Raw genomic sequence first — 16444 nt, forward strand, 5'->3', positions numbered from 1 at the left:
TTGTGGTATTTGCAGTTTTAAAATATTTATGACATTTTTCTTATTAGAAACAAATAGATTTTTTCATAATTCATATTAATTTATATTAATGTTATAATTTTGCATTCTTTTCCTAAAAATGGCCTGGGTTGCATTCACATCAGGTGACTGACATGGCCTCCTTAGGGGAGCCACGTGCCCCTCTGTGGCATCAGGGCGTCACTCCCCGCTATGCTTCCCTGGGCCTGTCACTAACCCTTCACAATCTGCCCTGCTTGGAGCAGCCTTGGTCCTCTGGGCTCTGATGTGGCTCTCTGACTGCTGCACCCCTCACCTTTCCCACTTCAGCCTGGTGGTCTGGGGACCAGATCTCGCCCGGCCAACACAGAGCTCCCGTCTTGCCAGCAGGGCCTTCTTGTCTGCAGGTGTCTGCCCTCCACTGGTACGGGGCCTTCACAGGGCACCCCAGACCCCACGGTGTACCTGTCCTCGGGGTGTTAGTCTTTATATAAATCTAGCACAGTGCCCCATAAAGGACTCTTAATAAGGGAGGCACCTGGGCTAAGCTGGGGAGAATGCTCAACCAGGTGGCCAGACCTTGGGAAAACCCTTGTGCCCGTGAAGCAGGGACAGGGCCCCAGGGAGAGAGGGAGGCCCAGCGTCAAAACCATGTTTCCCAGGACAAATCCAAATAAATAACACATGAAAGAAACAAAAAACATGTATTTGAGTTATACTTCCATACGTGAGAAGGAAGAAATAAAAGTCATTTTACTCTAATCACTGCATTATACATTGTTAGAGAAGAAATCTGAACAACCTTAAATTGGCAAGGGCCTATTGCTACCATTTTGTAAAGAAAACAGCCAGTGGCTTCTTTTCCTGATTTGTTTATCTAACTCAAGCTAACGAGCTGAGGCCCAATAGGGGGAAAGAGGCTCCGTCCCCAACAAGTGTCTCCTGCAACCAGAATCTCAAGGGTCCCATCCTGCGCTAATCTCCTTTTTGTCATTTGGCCCTCTTTAACAAAGGAAGGGGCAAAAGTGTGAGGAAATAATTTCCACATTTTCTAGAAGCTACAGATGGATATTGTGAAGAAGCATAATTTTTCTTCTGTTTTGTCAAAATGCTCCGCGTGTCGCAGTAATTCATGGCTTATTTGGAAATTATTGAGCTCTGCAGTGACTGAAACAAATCATGAACTTGGGCTGTTCAAACCTGATGGTTTACATTGGAGGGTCCACACGAGTTTCATCCATTAGTATTTCAGACACATTACTTTCATAGCATTAAGGAATTATATAGAATCTTTATTTTCAGATAGACATTGTAGAAATTTTTTTTCTTTGCCAAAAGGAAGGATGATTAATGCCATTACAAAGAAAGTTTATGAGAGAAATAAAAATATTTCCCTGTGGGTGGGAAGTGTTTCTTCAACATTTAGTCAAATGTAGACACAATAAAACATCCACACCACGCACAGCCTCACTCTGCGTTAAAGTGGCGTTTGTGGTAGGATTTCAGAATGAAGAAGAGGAGCTTGCACCCCCAGCACCAGAGGACGCTCCCCTCTGCTACAGGGAAAGAGCACGGCCGTGTGTGGGATGGGGGTGGGGATTCCCGCCTTGCTCTGCAAGCTTCCACCTCGTGGATGGTTCTCGAATACGTCATGCAGAATTCAGACCTGTGAAAGTCCTTCCAATAATGGAAGATGGGACACAGGAAGAAGTCATCCCATCATGTTCTTCTTGCAAAAGTAAGATAGAGAAATGAGAAAAAAAAGGAAAGTTAGTTTCAAGAGGGAAAGGCTAACTCTAGGCAGGGATACGGAAATGTAAAATTTCAGAGTCGGAAGGTTCCTTACATTTGATGGAATCTGACACTTGCATTGTACGTATGAGGAAACTGAGGCACAGGAAGGTAAAGCGTGTCACACAGTTTGTGAACAAGGTGCATGTGGAGGACACTTCTGCACTGATGTTCTTCCACACGTCCTGAGTCTAACACCCAGGCTCAGCTGCTGCGGCCCCTCTCAGTCGCATCCAGGGAAGTGGATTTGGGCTGTGAGTTTAGAATAATTGGTACTTAGTAGCTGTGTGACTGGATGAAGGTTACTCAATGTCTTAGGCCTCAGTGTACCCTTGGAAGGAAGGGTGGTCGTTGTCTCTGTGTCAGGAACCCAGGCGCCTGTGCCTCCTGGGAGGGATGCTGGAACACGCCTTCCATCCAGCCCTGTGCTGTCCCGATCTCAAACTACATCTTAAAGTGCTTTATGGGGAAGGGGCACAAAATGCTCCTTAATGGGGATGGAGAGAGAAGATAAGGAGGAAAAGGGCAAACAAGCGGGTCCCCGTTTGCTGGTCACTCTTTGTCTTACCTTGTGTGTAGAATGAAAAGGCCCATTCCGAAATTGTTAGTGGAGGGTCCGGTAATTCAAAATACTTTTGATATATTGAGTAATGTTGGCAAAATTCTTCAAGTTTTCTGAGTTTCAGTTTCTCTGTTACACTTAGGTTAAACAAGCAAAAAGCTTTGAACAATTTCAGATTCTTTCCAAAATTCCAATGGGGCTTTTATAGAGAATATTGGTTACTTTGACATTATTGATCACATTGGCGGGCCCTGGATGTGCTTGGGAGAACATTTTCATCCTTCTCTTCTCATTCCTCAATCCAGTAAACCTGTGTTCAAAGAAAGAAGGAAGTAAAACTTAAAAATGCCCACATATGCCTCCCTGACCATTCTCACATACTGAATTTTACAGTATTGAATATGTTCTCTGTGCCAATATAGCCTGTTAACATTTCAGTCAGAAATCATCGTTAAGTCCAAATCCCACCAGGATGGAGGGAAGGTGGCTGTCAGCTCACAGTCTGTTCTGCAGGGAAGCCTTTGAACTTGCTGCTTCACCATCTATATGCCTGGCCCACGCCACACCTCACTGAGGTCTTGGCTTCTGTATGGCCTTCCCATGTCCCCAGCACCTGCACAGCCCAGCACCCTTTCCCTCCTTTCCCACTCTCAGTCTGGATGGGCTCCTCTGACAAACTGCTCTGGATGCTTCTCACCCAGGGCCCGTGGTTCACGTGAGTCAGCAGAGCTCTGCTCCACACGGTCCCTCAGGGCCTGAACGGGTGAGCAGGTCCCACATGGGCTCTTCCAGGGCCCTCCTAGGAGTGGCACACACCACTCTACCTGTGTTTCACCTTCTCATGAGTGAGGTGGCCACACCCAGCCCCAAACGGGGAACAGTCCTATCACACGCCTCAAGCAGGGAAGCTGCGGTATTTGGCAAACAGCACCAATGATTGTCATGATCTGTATCTAGCCGCTGAATATTAGCCTGTCTCTTTCTCATCAGAGAAAAATGCCTTCTCCCATCTTCAAGGGAGGCAACTCAAAAGGTCAGCCTTGTCCTGGCCCAAGGTCAAGGTTGTGTATCCATCTATATACCTGTCCTGGGAGAGACATCAAGTCTGGATGTGGTTTTCTTTGATCCACTGACCTGTCAACGCAGAAGACCTGTCTGACCTCCCTCCCACTCCAAGCACGCAGTGTGTGTACTGAGGTGGAAAGGGCCAGCCTGAGTCCCCACTGGGCAGATCCTGATGGGCTGGGTTCCCGGAGGTGAGGTTTTTCTTAGATTCAGCTCTAATTCTTTCCCTAGGGCAGGGCCCCGAGGCATGTTTTCTCTCGGACTCTTGCCTCCATTGTCTGGGAATGTATTCTTTTTCCATTAACCATTTTTGCCATGGTAAAGTGGGCGTTGGATAATACACCTGCTTTGGGGTCCAAGCAGAGGCTGCCGTTTGCCCATGGAAGACAGGCAGGCAGCAGTACCATTCAATCTCAGGTAGTCATTTTTCTTCCTGACTTGTGGTTCCTTTGGCAGAACTTCCTTAAAACTGAGCCAACTTTCTACCTGAGGCCAGCCTCACATGTGCACAGCCGCATCTGAGTTCTTTTCTCCGGGCAATGCCAAGAGCTGCTGTGCATCTTTGCTTCTGCAGGCCAGCACCACTCCCTGTCCCCGGCTTCACTCTCGCCCTTTCTCTCTGAAGTATAGGTATCTGGCCCTACAGCCTTCAGTGGAAGGGCCACACCTAGTTTCTTTCCCTTGAGCCATATTTGCATAGTTAAAGACGTTACAGGGTGGCAACCTAACCCATTTAGAGGCTTCAGCAATGGGTGTGATTATTTCTGCCACGTTGTTTCAGTAGGCTTTGGCACTGCAAGCTGTGCTCCATGTTCTGCTGTAGAGATGAGGACGAGAGGCACTTGCCTCTCCCAGCCCCGCCAGACCCCAAGTGCGCTTTGTCTTTCTTTCCTCTTTTATAACAGCTTTCAAATCACCGGGTTCTTTTGGAGATAATTTCCTTCCTGTGATAACTTACCAAGCACAGAGAATAGCACTCGACGCATTCTTTTTTTTTTTTGAGATGGAGTCTCGCTCTGTCACCCAAGCTGGAGTGCACTGGCCGGATCTCAGCTCACTGCAAGCTCCACCTCCCAGGTTCACGCCATTCTCATGCCTCAGCCTCCCGAGTAGCTGGGACTACAGGCGCCCGCCACGTCGCCCAGCTAGTTTTTTGTATTTTTTAGTAGAGACGGGGTTTCACCGTGTTAGCCAGGATGGTCTCGATCTCCTGACCTTGTGATCTGCCCACCTCGGCCTCCCAAAGTGCTGGGATTACAGGCTTGAGCCACCGCGCCCGGCCGACGCATTCTAATTACCCTTCCTTTTCCCACCTCTGCCCAGAGAGCTACCCGCTCCTTAGACGGGTTCTGTCTCATTAGAGGTTTCGCCCATTTGAGACACCAGGCGTCTGGCCTCCAGTCCCACATTCGTGAGCCCTAAGCATCAATGCTACCTGCTTTTGTTTCGCTTCACCACTCTTTGAACCCCATTTTTGTCTCAGTCAGCACATGCTAGGTTATATGACAGAAGCACACATGCACACACTCACGCACGCTAACACACACACCTTCACTGGGTGCAGAGTCTGTCGGCGAGAGGCAGGCCACATTTTGGAAGGTGGGAACGGGGCTGAGGCCATTCATCCCCAAGGGCACATTCAGACAGACACATGGACTTGGGAGGGTCCGTCTGGTTGCTGAGATGCCACACATGACCTGCCATGGCTGCTGAGCCTCGAGAGGCTTCTGGAAAAGGTCGCCGAGAACCTGCTCCCAGCTGCTGCTTTCCTGCCGTTTGCTCCCCCAACTGCGCAAATGCTTACGCAAGACTCACATTGCCTGTTCCATAATTCCCTCTGTGCCGGATGCCTGGATACCTTTTGTTTCCTCTAACTTGAATCCTTAGTAATGCACCAGCCTTATTTTTGTGTGTGGCGTGAATGACCACCAGCCTGTTTATTTAAGGCCTGTCTTCCCTGAATAGAATATAAACTCTGGGAGGGAGGGGGTTTCTTGTTGGCACAGGGCTGGGTCTTCCTTGGTTTGAAAAGCGTGGCATACTCAGTGAAGCAAAGAAATGATGAATGAATGCATTAGTTAATGAAAGACCAGTTGAATTATAACCTGAAATTGAATTGCCTATCGCGGAAAGATTCTAAAATGGGAAACTCAATGGAAACGGTAAATATGAGATTTGTTGAGAATCACAAAATTCAGATTCTGCAAAAGTGATACATTTATAATATCTAATGCATAACAAAAATTATGAAAGGTATAAAAATCCCTTACAGCCAGCCTCTACATCCCTCTTACCATGAACCTAAAATAATTCTTTAAACTGTGATGAGGGGAGTGGCCTCTGAGGCAGCCCAGTCTACAGGCACTTCTTTGGGTCTCCTAGAGTGCCCCAGGATAGAATCAGCCTTAACTATCTGATGGCTGCAGTAAAGTCTTACCGGGCACCGTGAACACTGCCGTGGCTTCAGTCCTGGGCCTTTGCCTCTGTAATTTGTACCTCTTCAGCCTGCACTTGGAATCGGCACTTGGCTCGGGTGGCTGTCCTCTCTACAGTTCTTGGTTGTATTTTATTTCTTACTTTTCTTTTTGTTTTGCTTTTTGTTGTTTGAGAAGACTCAAGTACAAATAGTCATAACTATTATATGACCGAATATGCATGGATCACTTGCTCTCTGCCAGGCACTAAGGGTGCTCATGTAATCACTTCCTTTTATCTTCATAACACCTTGAGGAGGTGGACGCTATTGTGTCCCCCACTTTATAGATCAGAGAATCGAGGCTCCAGTAGGTCCTGCTACCTGTCAGGGCTTGGACTTGTGAGCTTAGGGTTTGCCTCCACACCCTGAAACAGATTCAACTGTCTCCCTTAGCTCTTCTTCAGACTTCATATATTTATTGCAACTTAAGATTTACATTAAGTCACATGATGTTACTATACTGTTGACGAATAATGTTGGTCATCATTCACTGAGTGCTTGCCATGTTGAAGCAGTCAGTCTCTATCAGAAAGAGAACGGGGAGGTGAGGATGTCAACATGGAGATAACACAGAACGTTTGACAAAGAGAACAAATTATGCAGAACATTTATTAATAGAACTGCCTTGCCTCTCCTTCTGCTCTGTTTCAGGAATACCAAATTGACATATTTTTTGCTCAGACCTGGACAGATAGTCGCCTTCGATTCAACAGCACAATGAAAATCCTCACTCTGAACAGCAACATGGTGGGGTTGATCTGGATTCCAGACACCATCTTCCGCAATTCGAAAACCGCAGAGGCCCACTGGATCACCACCCCCAACCAGCTCCTCCGGATTTGGAATGACGGGAAAATCCTTTACACTTTGAGGTAAGATGCTGCGTCGATCTTTGATTACTCCTGATTTAAAATGGGATCCTTAATTTGAATCGTTGTAGGAATGAGACCCGATTTTCATCTCTAAGTCTATTCTCTTTCACGTGAGACATGCTACAGCATCCTGAGAAAGTTGGCCCTCATGCCACACGTGTAAAAATAAAAGCATACAGGTGGCCGGGTGCGGTGGCTCAGGCCTGTAATCCCAGCACTTTGGGAGGCCGAGGTGGGTGGATCACAAGGTCAGGAGATGGAGACCATCCTGGCTAACACGGTGAAACCCCGTCTCTACTAAAAAATACAAAAAACTAGCCGGGCGAGGTGGCGGGCGCCTGTAGTCCCAGCTACTCGGGAGGCTGAGGCAGGAGAATGGTGTGAACCTGGGAGGCAGAGCTTGCAGTGAGCTGAGATCCGGCCACTGCACTCCAGCTTGGGCGACAGAGCGAGACTCCGTCTCAAAAAAAAAAAAAAAAGCATACAGGTGATCCACAGACAGAGAATATAAGCTCATTTCTTCAGAGTCCATTTCTGCTGGAAGTAGGCTGTGAAAGTTATTCTTAATACATTTACACCGTGGGTCCTCTTACCTAGGAAAAGACAGATGTCGGCGCCCTGATCAACAAGTGCAGTTTGAGTGAATCTGAGCCCACAAGGAAGATGGGGAGAGTGGGCCCCTCTCCCAAGCACATCCCTGAGGGAAGTGGCAGCTCCCTGGAGTGTGTCCCCCCAGAGGCAGGGAAGTCTTCGAAGAAACCCAGAGAGGGAAGGGAAACTGAACTTCCAAGAAGGGAACTGACTCGCCCACAGTCACCACTGGGAGCCTGTCTCTCCCAGGTCTTTCTGCTGGGATGGTCAGAGTCTAACTGAACACACAGCAACACAGCACCTGCAATGACGGGCCCTCCGCACTCCTGTCTGCTCGCCCAGCACAGGGACTGGACGCTCCCTCCAGCAGTGTCCTTTGAGCGGTTGGTGCTGCTCCAGAGGGCACTGCACTCCCTTCTTCCTGATGGCTCAGAAGCCCGGGGTGCATCTAGCCTTTGTTCTCACGGGCTGGCTCTCACTGGCCCAGGGCACAGGGCTCCTTCTTGCACCTGCTCTGTGGCTACATCTCCCCGCTCTGCTCTTTCTGCCTCAGGGCTTGACCCCGTCACTTTCCTCTCCTTACCCATCCTTACTGGCTTAGCTCATCCATCCTGAGAATGAAGGCAGTGTGCGTACTGAGATTTCCACAAGGAGAAATCTGACTCCTAACATTAAATAAATGTCCACAGCACACATATAGGCCCAGATGGACTTTAAAATAAGCAGACAGTGAGAGAGCGTTACAGTTTCAGGGAAATCCTCATTTTGCCAGGGAGGGAACGATTACAGCAAAGAAAAAAGCCACAGCTGGAAACTGTGCTGATGCAATACGTTGAGAGCTGGGGTTTGTAGAAGTTGTCTCCTCGTCAGTTGTACGCCATGCACCGGAGACTCTGACATGACATAAAGCCTCAGCAAGCCAGGGCCAAGACCCAGCCAGTTCTGGGACCCCGTGTAGACACTAAAGAATGAGACTGCTGCCCGGGGAGGAGGCAGCGCCCTCATGTGGCAGAGCCACCCCCTGCCAGTGAAATAGGGGGGGCAGTTGTCCAAACAGGAAATCCCCCGATGCGTGCATTAATTTGACATAATAGCTGTTTAGATAAACACACCAGTTTCCAAATGGAGGAAGGATTTAATTCAAACAGATTGACAACAACAACTTATAAAACAACAGTTGGTTTTGTCTCCTCTCTGACTTGGCGTGTATTTCTAGACACAGTTGGAATTTTACTAACTGGAATTCCCTGTGCCACTGATAGTTAAAAGCAAAACAAAATAACCCAACATGAAAGCAACGCAGCACAGTCTCACCGTGAATGGTTCCCTGGCCAAGAGTGCGCCGCGTGTGCTGCCCTGGGTGACGGAACGGCCCTCCCGATCCCCACACGGGGTGCTATAGCAGCCGCCAGCCTTGCCTTGCCCTGTGCTGTTTGCTGACCTGGACTGACGCTTGGCTCTTCCGCAGGCTCACCATCAATGCTGAGTGCCAGCTGCAGCTGCACAACTTCCCCATGGACGAGCACTCCTGCCCGCTGATTTTCTCCAGCTGTGAGTACCAGTCCCGGCCCGGGGTGTGCATGCTGTGTGAGGGATGCCTAGCCTGGTGCTGCTCTGTCAAACAGCCGTGCGATTGATCACAGCGTCCCTGCACACACAGATAAAACTGATGATGGTTTTGGTATTGACTACCTGGGCATTTTCACTCTAGACCTTGTCGCATAAGAGCCACGTTACAAAATAGGTGATCTCGATAAGGCTGTGAGCAACTTGACCATCCATAACATGGTAACATTCAGAAACTGATGAACAGTTGATTTATCAAAAACCCTTATGCTAATGAGCTGTGCATACTATTCGGAAGTATACAAAATTCCTATGTAATATTTTAGATTTAACCTTTTTAAAATTTATTTTTAATTTTTATTTATTTGTTTATTTATTGAGACTGAGTTTTGCTCTTTTCGCCCAGGCTGGAGTGCAGTAGCACGGTCTTAGCTCACTGCAACCTCTGCCTCCCGGGGTTCAAGTGATTCACCTACCTCAGCCTCCTGAGTAGCTGAGACTATAGGCACGTGCCACCACGCCCAGCTATTTTTGTATTTTGTATTTTAGTATATTTGTATTTTTATATTTTTAGTTGGGGTTTCACCATGTTGGTCAGGCTGATCTCGAACTCCTGACCTCAGGTGATCCACCCACCTCGACCTCCCAAAGTGCTGGGATTACAGGCGTGAGCCACCGTGCCCGGCCAATTTAACATTACCTTAAAGCAAGGTGATTTGTCTACTAAGTAGAAAGATACAAATTTTTCTTTGATTTTACTTACATTTGTCTCATTGAACCATTGTAAGATGATTTAATTTTTCATAGTATTTTATCTTCCAACGTTTTACTTGTGGTAGATATCATAGTTATCAAGTAATCCTTTACAAGTTCTTAAAGACAACATCTACTGCTAAGTATAAGAGTAAATATAAAAGGAATATCAAATATCAAATCTATACAATTTTTAAGTTAAAATCAAAATGGAAAGATATCTGGTGAATGAATTTATAATGGGGCATTTTAAATGAATTAATCACAAGTACTTATGTATGACTCATAAGAATTCAGTTTATTGTACTGGCTTTCTTTAAAATTGCATATGGGGCCAGGCGCGGTGGCTCATGCCTGTAATCCCAGCACTTTGGGAGGCTGAGGCATGTGGCTCACAAGGTCAGGAGATCGAGACCATCCTGGCTAACACAGTGAAACCCCGTCTCTACTAAAAATACAAAAAATCAGCTGAGCGTGCTGGCGGGCGCCTATAGTCCCAGCTACTCTGGAGGCTGAGGCAGGAGAATCGCTTGAACCCGGGAGGCAGAGGTTGCAGTGAGCTGAGATTGTACCACTGCACTCCGGCCTGTTTGACAGAGTGCGACTCTGTCTCTAAATAAATAAATAAATAAATAAATAAATAAATTGCATATGGAACATGACAAACAAATCTGATGAAATCTCATGTAGAAGTTTTTGTGGCTTTCTTCTTTGAACATTATTGATCTTTCCCTGAACCTTCAAATGAACTGTAAAATATGTTCATCCTTTATTTTACTTTTGCTTCTGTTCCTTGCATGTGTGGGGCCCGTGGAGGCCCAGGTCCAGGTCTGCAGAGACCAGCAGAGCTCTGCACACTATGCACGTGTTCTCACCGGAAACCTTATTTCTTTCTGTAATGGCTTCCCTCATTCTGTCATGCTGTAAAAATGTGTTTAAATCATTCACAGGGCCTTTTAAGTGCTCAATTCCAGGAGGGGATTGTGTGCACATGGACTTACACAATACTGCCAGAAAGAAAAGTGCTTGTATAAATTGTTTTAAAAAGATATTTATAGCAATAACATAAATTCTTGAAGACAATTCACACACACTCGGGGAAATACGTAAAAGTGAATGCCTTTCTGGAATTAGTTGGCAATGAGCATAAAGTACTAGGAAGAAATCTGGCGTAGTAGTAGAAATGGTTTGTGAGACCAGCCACATCTCTTTCCCTATTTCTGGTGTGTCGTGGTAATGATGGGTGGTCAGAGTGAATGTAGGAGCCAGGGGTGGACAGTCTTATATATAGTGTCAGAAAGTGGCGCTTCCAATGCGTGAGCAAAGAAAGGTTATTATATCTGAAAATCAGGGAGTGGCAGGATCAAATTTATGTTCAGCAACCGTATAAGATCTTATAAGAGCAAAACTGGATGTACACGGTTATATGGCAGAAAATCTGAAACACTGGCAACCTTAAATGTGGCGGGGATGTGGGGCAACAGGAACTCTCACCCACCGCTGGGGGAATGCACAATGTCACAGCCCTTTGGAGGACAGCTGGTTCGTCCCTTACAGAGTTAGACATGCTGGTACTAGATGATCCAGAATTTGTACTCCTTGGCATTTACCCAAATGAGTTAAAACTTATATCCACACCAAACCTGCATACAGGTGTTTACAGCAGCTTTATTCATAATTGCCCAAATTTGGAAGGAACCAAGATGTCCTTAGGTAGGAGAATGGATAAACAGACCACGGCACATTCATGCAATGGAATATTATTCAGCACTACAAAGAAAGGAGCTACCAAGCCATAAAGAGACATGTAGGAAACTTAAATGCATATTTACTAAGTAAAAGAAACCAATCTGAAAAGGCTGCATACTCTGATTCCAACTATATGACATTCTTGAAAAGGCAAAACTGTAAAAACAATAGAAAGGTCAGTGGTTGCCCGGGGTTGTGGGCAGAGGGAGGATTTTTAGGACAGTGAAACTATTATATATGATACTGTCATGTTGGACATATTTGTCAAACACATAGAATGTACAATGCTAAGAATGAATGCTAAAATCAGTCGCTGGACTTCAGGTGATGACAACGTGTCAATGTAGGTTCATTGATTGTAACCAATGGACTGCTCTGGTGGGGGATGTTGATAGCTGGGGAAAAGAGTACTTGGGAGCCCTGTACTTTCTGCTCAATTTTTCTGTGAACCTAAACCTGCTTCGTTTTTTAAAGTCAGTAAAAAAAAAATTATTGGAGGTACAGAAATCAATTAGGAATCTATGGCTGTCATAAACCACAATGTTCCATAATATCAAATTAAAAAAATATCAAATTAAAAAAATAACAAATTAAAGAAAAAACTTGGTTTCCCAAAATACAAAAGAGTGCTTTAAAGTATAAGTTTCTGAACCACTTTACATGTGTAGCATTAATTTGTATGCATAGGATTCACTATTCATAAATGAGAATAACAACACTCTCCTAATGAAGACACTCATTGGTAACTTGGAGTGGTGGAGGATACTTGCATCTACATCATTTTGGTGTCTAAGTTGTTTCCACATGATGGGTGTCCACTTCCAGGAAGACGCCAATTCTAATACCAATAAGCAACTGAAAGTGAAGTGGGCCGGGTGCAGTGGCTCATGCCTGTAATCCCAGCACTTTGGGAGGCCGAGGCAAGCAGATCACGAGGTCAGGAGTTCAAGACCAGCCTGGCCAATATGGTGCATCTCTACTAAAAATACAAAAATTAGCCGGGTGTGGTGGCGTGTACCTGTAATCCCAGCTACGTGGGAGGCTGAGGCAGGAGAATGGCTTGAACCCAGGAGGCAGAGGTTGCAGTGAATCGAGATCATGCCACTGCACTGCAGCCTGGGCAATAGAGTGAGACTCCGTCTCAAAAAAAAAGAAAGGAAAGAAAGTGAAGTGGTGTCCATGTTTGTGAACAGTTAACCTTGCAGTGTCCTGGTATTTTTTGGTTAAATACACTCAGAAGCTGTATTTTTCCACTTAAAAATTTTACAATAACAAAGTTGAACAACGAGTTATATTCACTATCATACAAATAAAGTTAGAAAAACTGCCCAAAATGTACAGAAAGATATAAAGTGATCATAAAATTGACTAACAACTGTTAGGCTGGTCATGACTCTCTGAGTAGCAGAAGCAAAACCTCTCAAATAATGACAAGTATGTAAGATTTTCCAATATATGCACAGAGATGAGGCAATAACATTTGCTATATAACATGTTTGGGTAATGGCTTTAATTTTTATTTTTAAATAGTTGAAATTTTTGAAATAATATTTTAATTAATTAAAAATTTCCTATAGCACTTTCTGTAGTCATTGAGGTTAAGGATCACATTTTAAAAATTCCTAAAATTTACTTTAAGAGGTAATATTATAAGTTTATTTAAACTTGTTAAAATTATTAAAACTACATTTTAAATTACTTATATGGATGAATTAAAAGTGAATTTGATATAGACTCTTGGACAAACATTTTTGGTGTCCAGAACTTGGCCATAATTGTGTAGTTAGTGCACACTCATAGAAATTGAACCATAAAGAATATTCAATTGCAAACAGCATTGATTGTTTTATTCATTTCCTATTACTCCGGCAACACATTACTGTAACCTTAGTGGCTTGAAACAACGTAAATTTAATATCTTACATTTCTGTAGATTAGAAAGCTGAACTGGGCTAAAATCAGGGTGTGGGCAGGGCAGCTTTGCCACCTGGAAGCTCTGGGGGAGAATCTGTGTCCTGGCTTTTTTCAAGCCCCTAGAGGCTGCCCACATTCCTTGACGTGGGTCCCCTTCCTCTATCTTTGGAGCCAACAACAGCACCTCTCTCTCATCCCACTTTTGTCATCATATCTCTCTTAGACCACCAGACAGGAGAGCTCCCTGGGTTTTGAAGACCTGTGTGATTAGGTTGGGCTCACCCACGTGGGCCAAGATGATCTCCCATCTAAGATCTTTCACTTAATCACATCTTTGAAGTCCCTTCTGCCACATAAAGTGACATAGTAGCAGATTCTGGGGTTCAGAGTGTGAACATCCTTGCTGGTTACTAGCTTGCCTGCCATAATTACTAGTGACTCAGAGCATTCCAAGACCTGGGAACCTACCTGGTAGATGTGCCATTCACAAGTCTCAGATTGTGGGGAGAATCTACACAGCAGAACAAGCCCAAAATACATTTCACTAAAAGGAAAAATCATCTCCCGTGAATTATGACAAACTGTCTTGTTTAATCTGTGTCTTGTTTCGGGAAGTCAGGGGCTCTGAATGGAGGGACCGGCTGGAGCCATGGCAGAGGAACATAAATTGTGAATATTTCATGGACATTTGTCACTTCCCAAATAATACTTTCATAATTTCTTATGCCTGTCTTACTTGAATCTCTTAATCCTGTTATCTTCGTAAGCTGAGGATGTACGTTACCTCAGGGCTACTACTATAATTGTGTTAACTGTACAAATTGATTGTAAAACATGTGTGTTTGAAGAATATGAAATCAGTGCACCTTGAAAAGGAACAGAATAACAGCGATTTTCAGGGAACAAGGGAAGACAACCTTAAGGTCTGACCGCCTGTGGGGTCGGGCAAAATACAGCCATATTTTTCTTCTTGCAGAGAGCCTATAAATGGACGTGCATCACTAAGTTCTTTTCCTAGCAAGGAATATTAATAATTAATACCCTGGGGAAGGAATGCATTCCTGGGGGGAGGTCTATAAACGGCCACTCTGGGAATGTCTGTCTTATGTGGTTGAGATAAGGACTGAAATATGCCCTGGTCTCCTGCAGTACCCTCAGGCTTACTCGGGTGGGGAAAAACCCCGCCCTGATAAATTTGAGGTCAGACGAGTTCTCCGCTCTCGAACCCTGTTTTCTGTTCAGATGTTTATCAAGACAATATCACCCCCAGTAGCCCAGCTGTAAAATTCCTCTCTTTGTACTCTTTCTCTTTATTTCTCAGCTGGCTGACACTTATGGAAAATAGAAAGAACCTACATTGAAATATTGAGGGCGGGTTCCCCCAGTAGTGTCTTAATATATTTTTATGAAAAAAATTTTTTTAAAAGGCAAAATATAAATTTTGGGCATTTAATTCCTTATTTCTTAAGTTGTTTTGAAAATAATTTGTTTTCTTCTTGGTTTTCTTTTGATTAAATATCAGCATTATGAAATAAATGTTTCTTTTTGTCCAGTTGATTGGTTAATATATGTTAGTATGAGCTTTATTTTACTCATGATTTCACTTCCAAAAGTTATATTGTGTTTGAAAAATTAATGTGTCTAGCTTAGTGTAGCTACAGTACATATCTTTAACTAAACAATGCAATATACATAGATGTCCTAATCTGTTTTAAGTCAAATACAAAATTAATGACAAAAATGTTAAGAATGCCAGTGGTACAACTCTATGCTATTATTTTTTCTGAAGAGAGGGATCTCTTCACACACATATACACACAGGCACACACATGCATATACACTTCTGTAAACTAATATAGGGGTGCACCGGACCTCGACATACTCTCTTTCTGTTGCTTAGTTTGAGATGTAGAATATTATATATGCAAAATAAATGTTCATTCGCAATTGTTTAAATTATGTACTAGAATCAAATCTGAAAGTTGAGATGCCATTCCTTTAATTAAACTTTCAATAATAAAATAATTAGTACCCCACTGTTGACTCTTTATTTGTGCAACATTAAATCCTGGGACACCCGTCACACTAATGCATGGCACTGCTGCTGTTAGCATGTCTTGAACCTTATCTTTAAATTGCTATATTATGAGAAGTATGCAAGTAGCATATATCATTACTCTGTCAAACAACAAGTAAAATGGTAATTGATTTCTGAAGTTCAATTGGAACTCTATGGGCAAAAAAAAAAGCTTGACTTTATACAATAGTTAATTCCAAAGGAATTGAGGCCTTAAATAAAATAAACATAAACACACAATGTATTAGAAAAAATACGTAGGAAAAAATCTTCATGAACTAAGGCTAATGAAGAGTGTTTATACTTGATACTGAAAGCATGATCCCCAAAAGAAAAAGTGATCAATGGGACCTTGTCAAAAGTGAAAACATTGGTCTACCAAGAACTTGTCATGAGGTCGAAAAGGCAAATTAGGCTGGGAGAGAACACTTTGCAAACCACAAATCTGATAAGGCTTGAATCTGTGATTTAAAAATCTTAAATCATTTCATTTCTTTTTATGATTGAACAGTATTATATCATATGCAGTACCATGATTTGTCTCTTCATTTTCTGATGGGAACTTGGGTTGCTTTCACCTTTTGACTGTTGTGACTGCTGCACCCATTGGTAGACAGGACCCTGCTTGAGTCTCAGCTTTCAGTTCTTATGGGTATATACCTAGAAGTGGAATTGCTGGACCATATAATAATTCTGTATTTAATTCTCTGAGGAAATGACAGCCTGTTTTTCACAGCAGCTGTACCACTTTACATTTTCACCAGCAATGCACAAAGATTTTAGTTTCTTCACATCCTCACCAACACTTGTTCTCTCTTCCCTTTTTATTGATAACAGCCATCCTAGTGGATGACAAGTTGTAGCTCATTATGGTTTTGATTTGCATTTCCCTAATGACTAAGGATGTTTTAATACATGCCATACCAAGGATGTTCAGATGCATGCTATGCCTTTGGAAACATCATTTAAGTCGAATAAGGCCAATGAAAAAGGAATGAGTACTCTATGCTTGCACCTCCATGAGGTGTCTA

At 43.9% G+C, this 16444-nt stretch overlaps 1 protein-coding gene across 1 annotated transcript in view; it reads left to right on the forward strand.

Annotated features, from left to right (window-relative positions):
- Positions 1-16444, forward strand: part of GABRG3 (gamma-aminobutyric acid (GABA) A receptor, gamma 3) — a 552051-nt gene that overhangs the window by 337226 nt on the left and 198381 nt on the right. The window contains exons 3-4 of the mRNA XM_011942876.1: positions 6543-6763; positions 8823-8905. Coding sequence (XP_011798266.1) covers positions 6543-6763; positions 8823-8905 — 304 coding nt within the window. The remainder of the gene's footprint in view (positions 1-6542; positions 6764-8822; positions 8906-16444) is intronic.

The sequence above is a fragment of the Colobus angolensis genome, unplaced genomic scaffold, assembly GCF_000951035.1.
Source record: "Colobus angolensis palliatus isolate OR3802 unplaced genomic scaffold, Cang.pa_1.0 Scaffold211, whole genome shotgun sequence".
NCBI lineage: Eukaryota > Metazoa > Chordata > Mammalia > Primates > Cercopithecidae > Colobus > Colobus angolensis.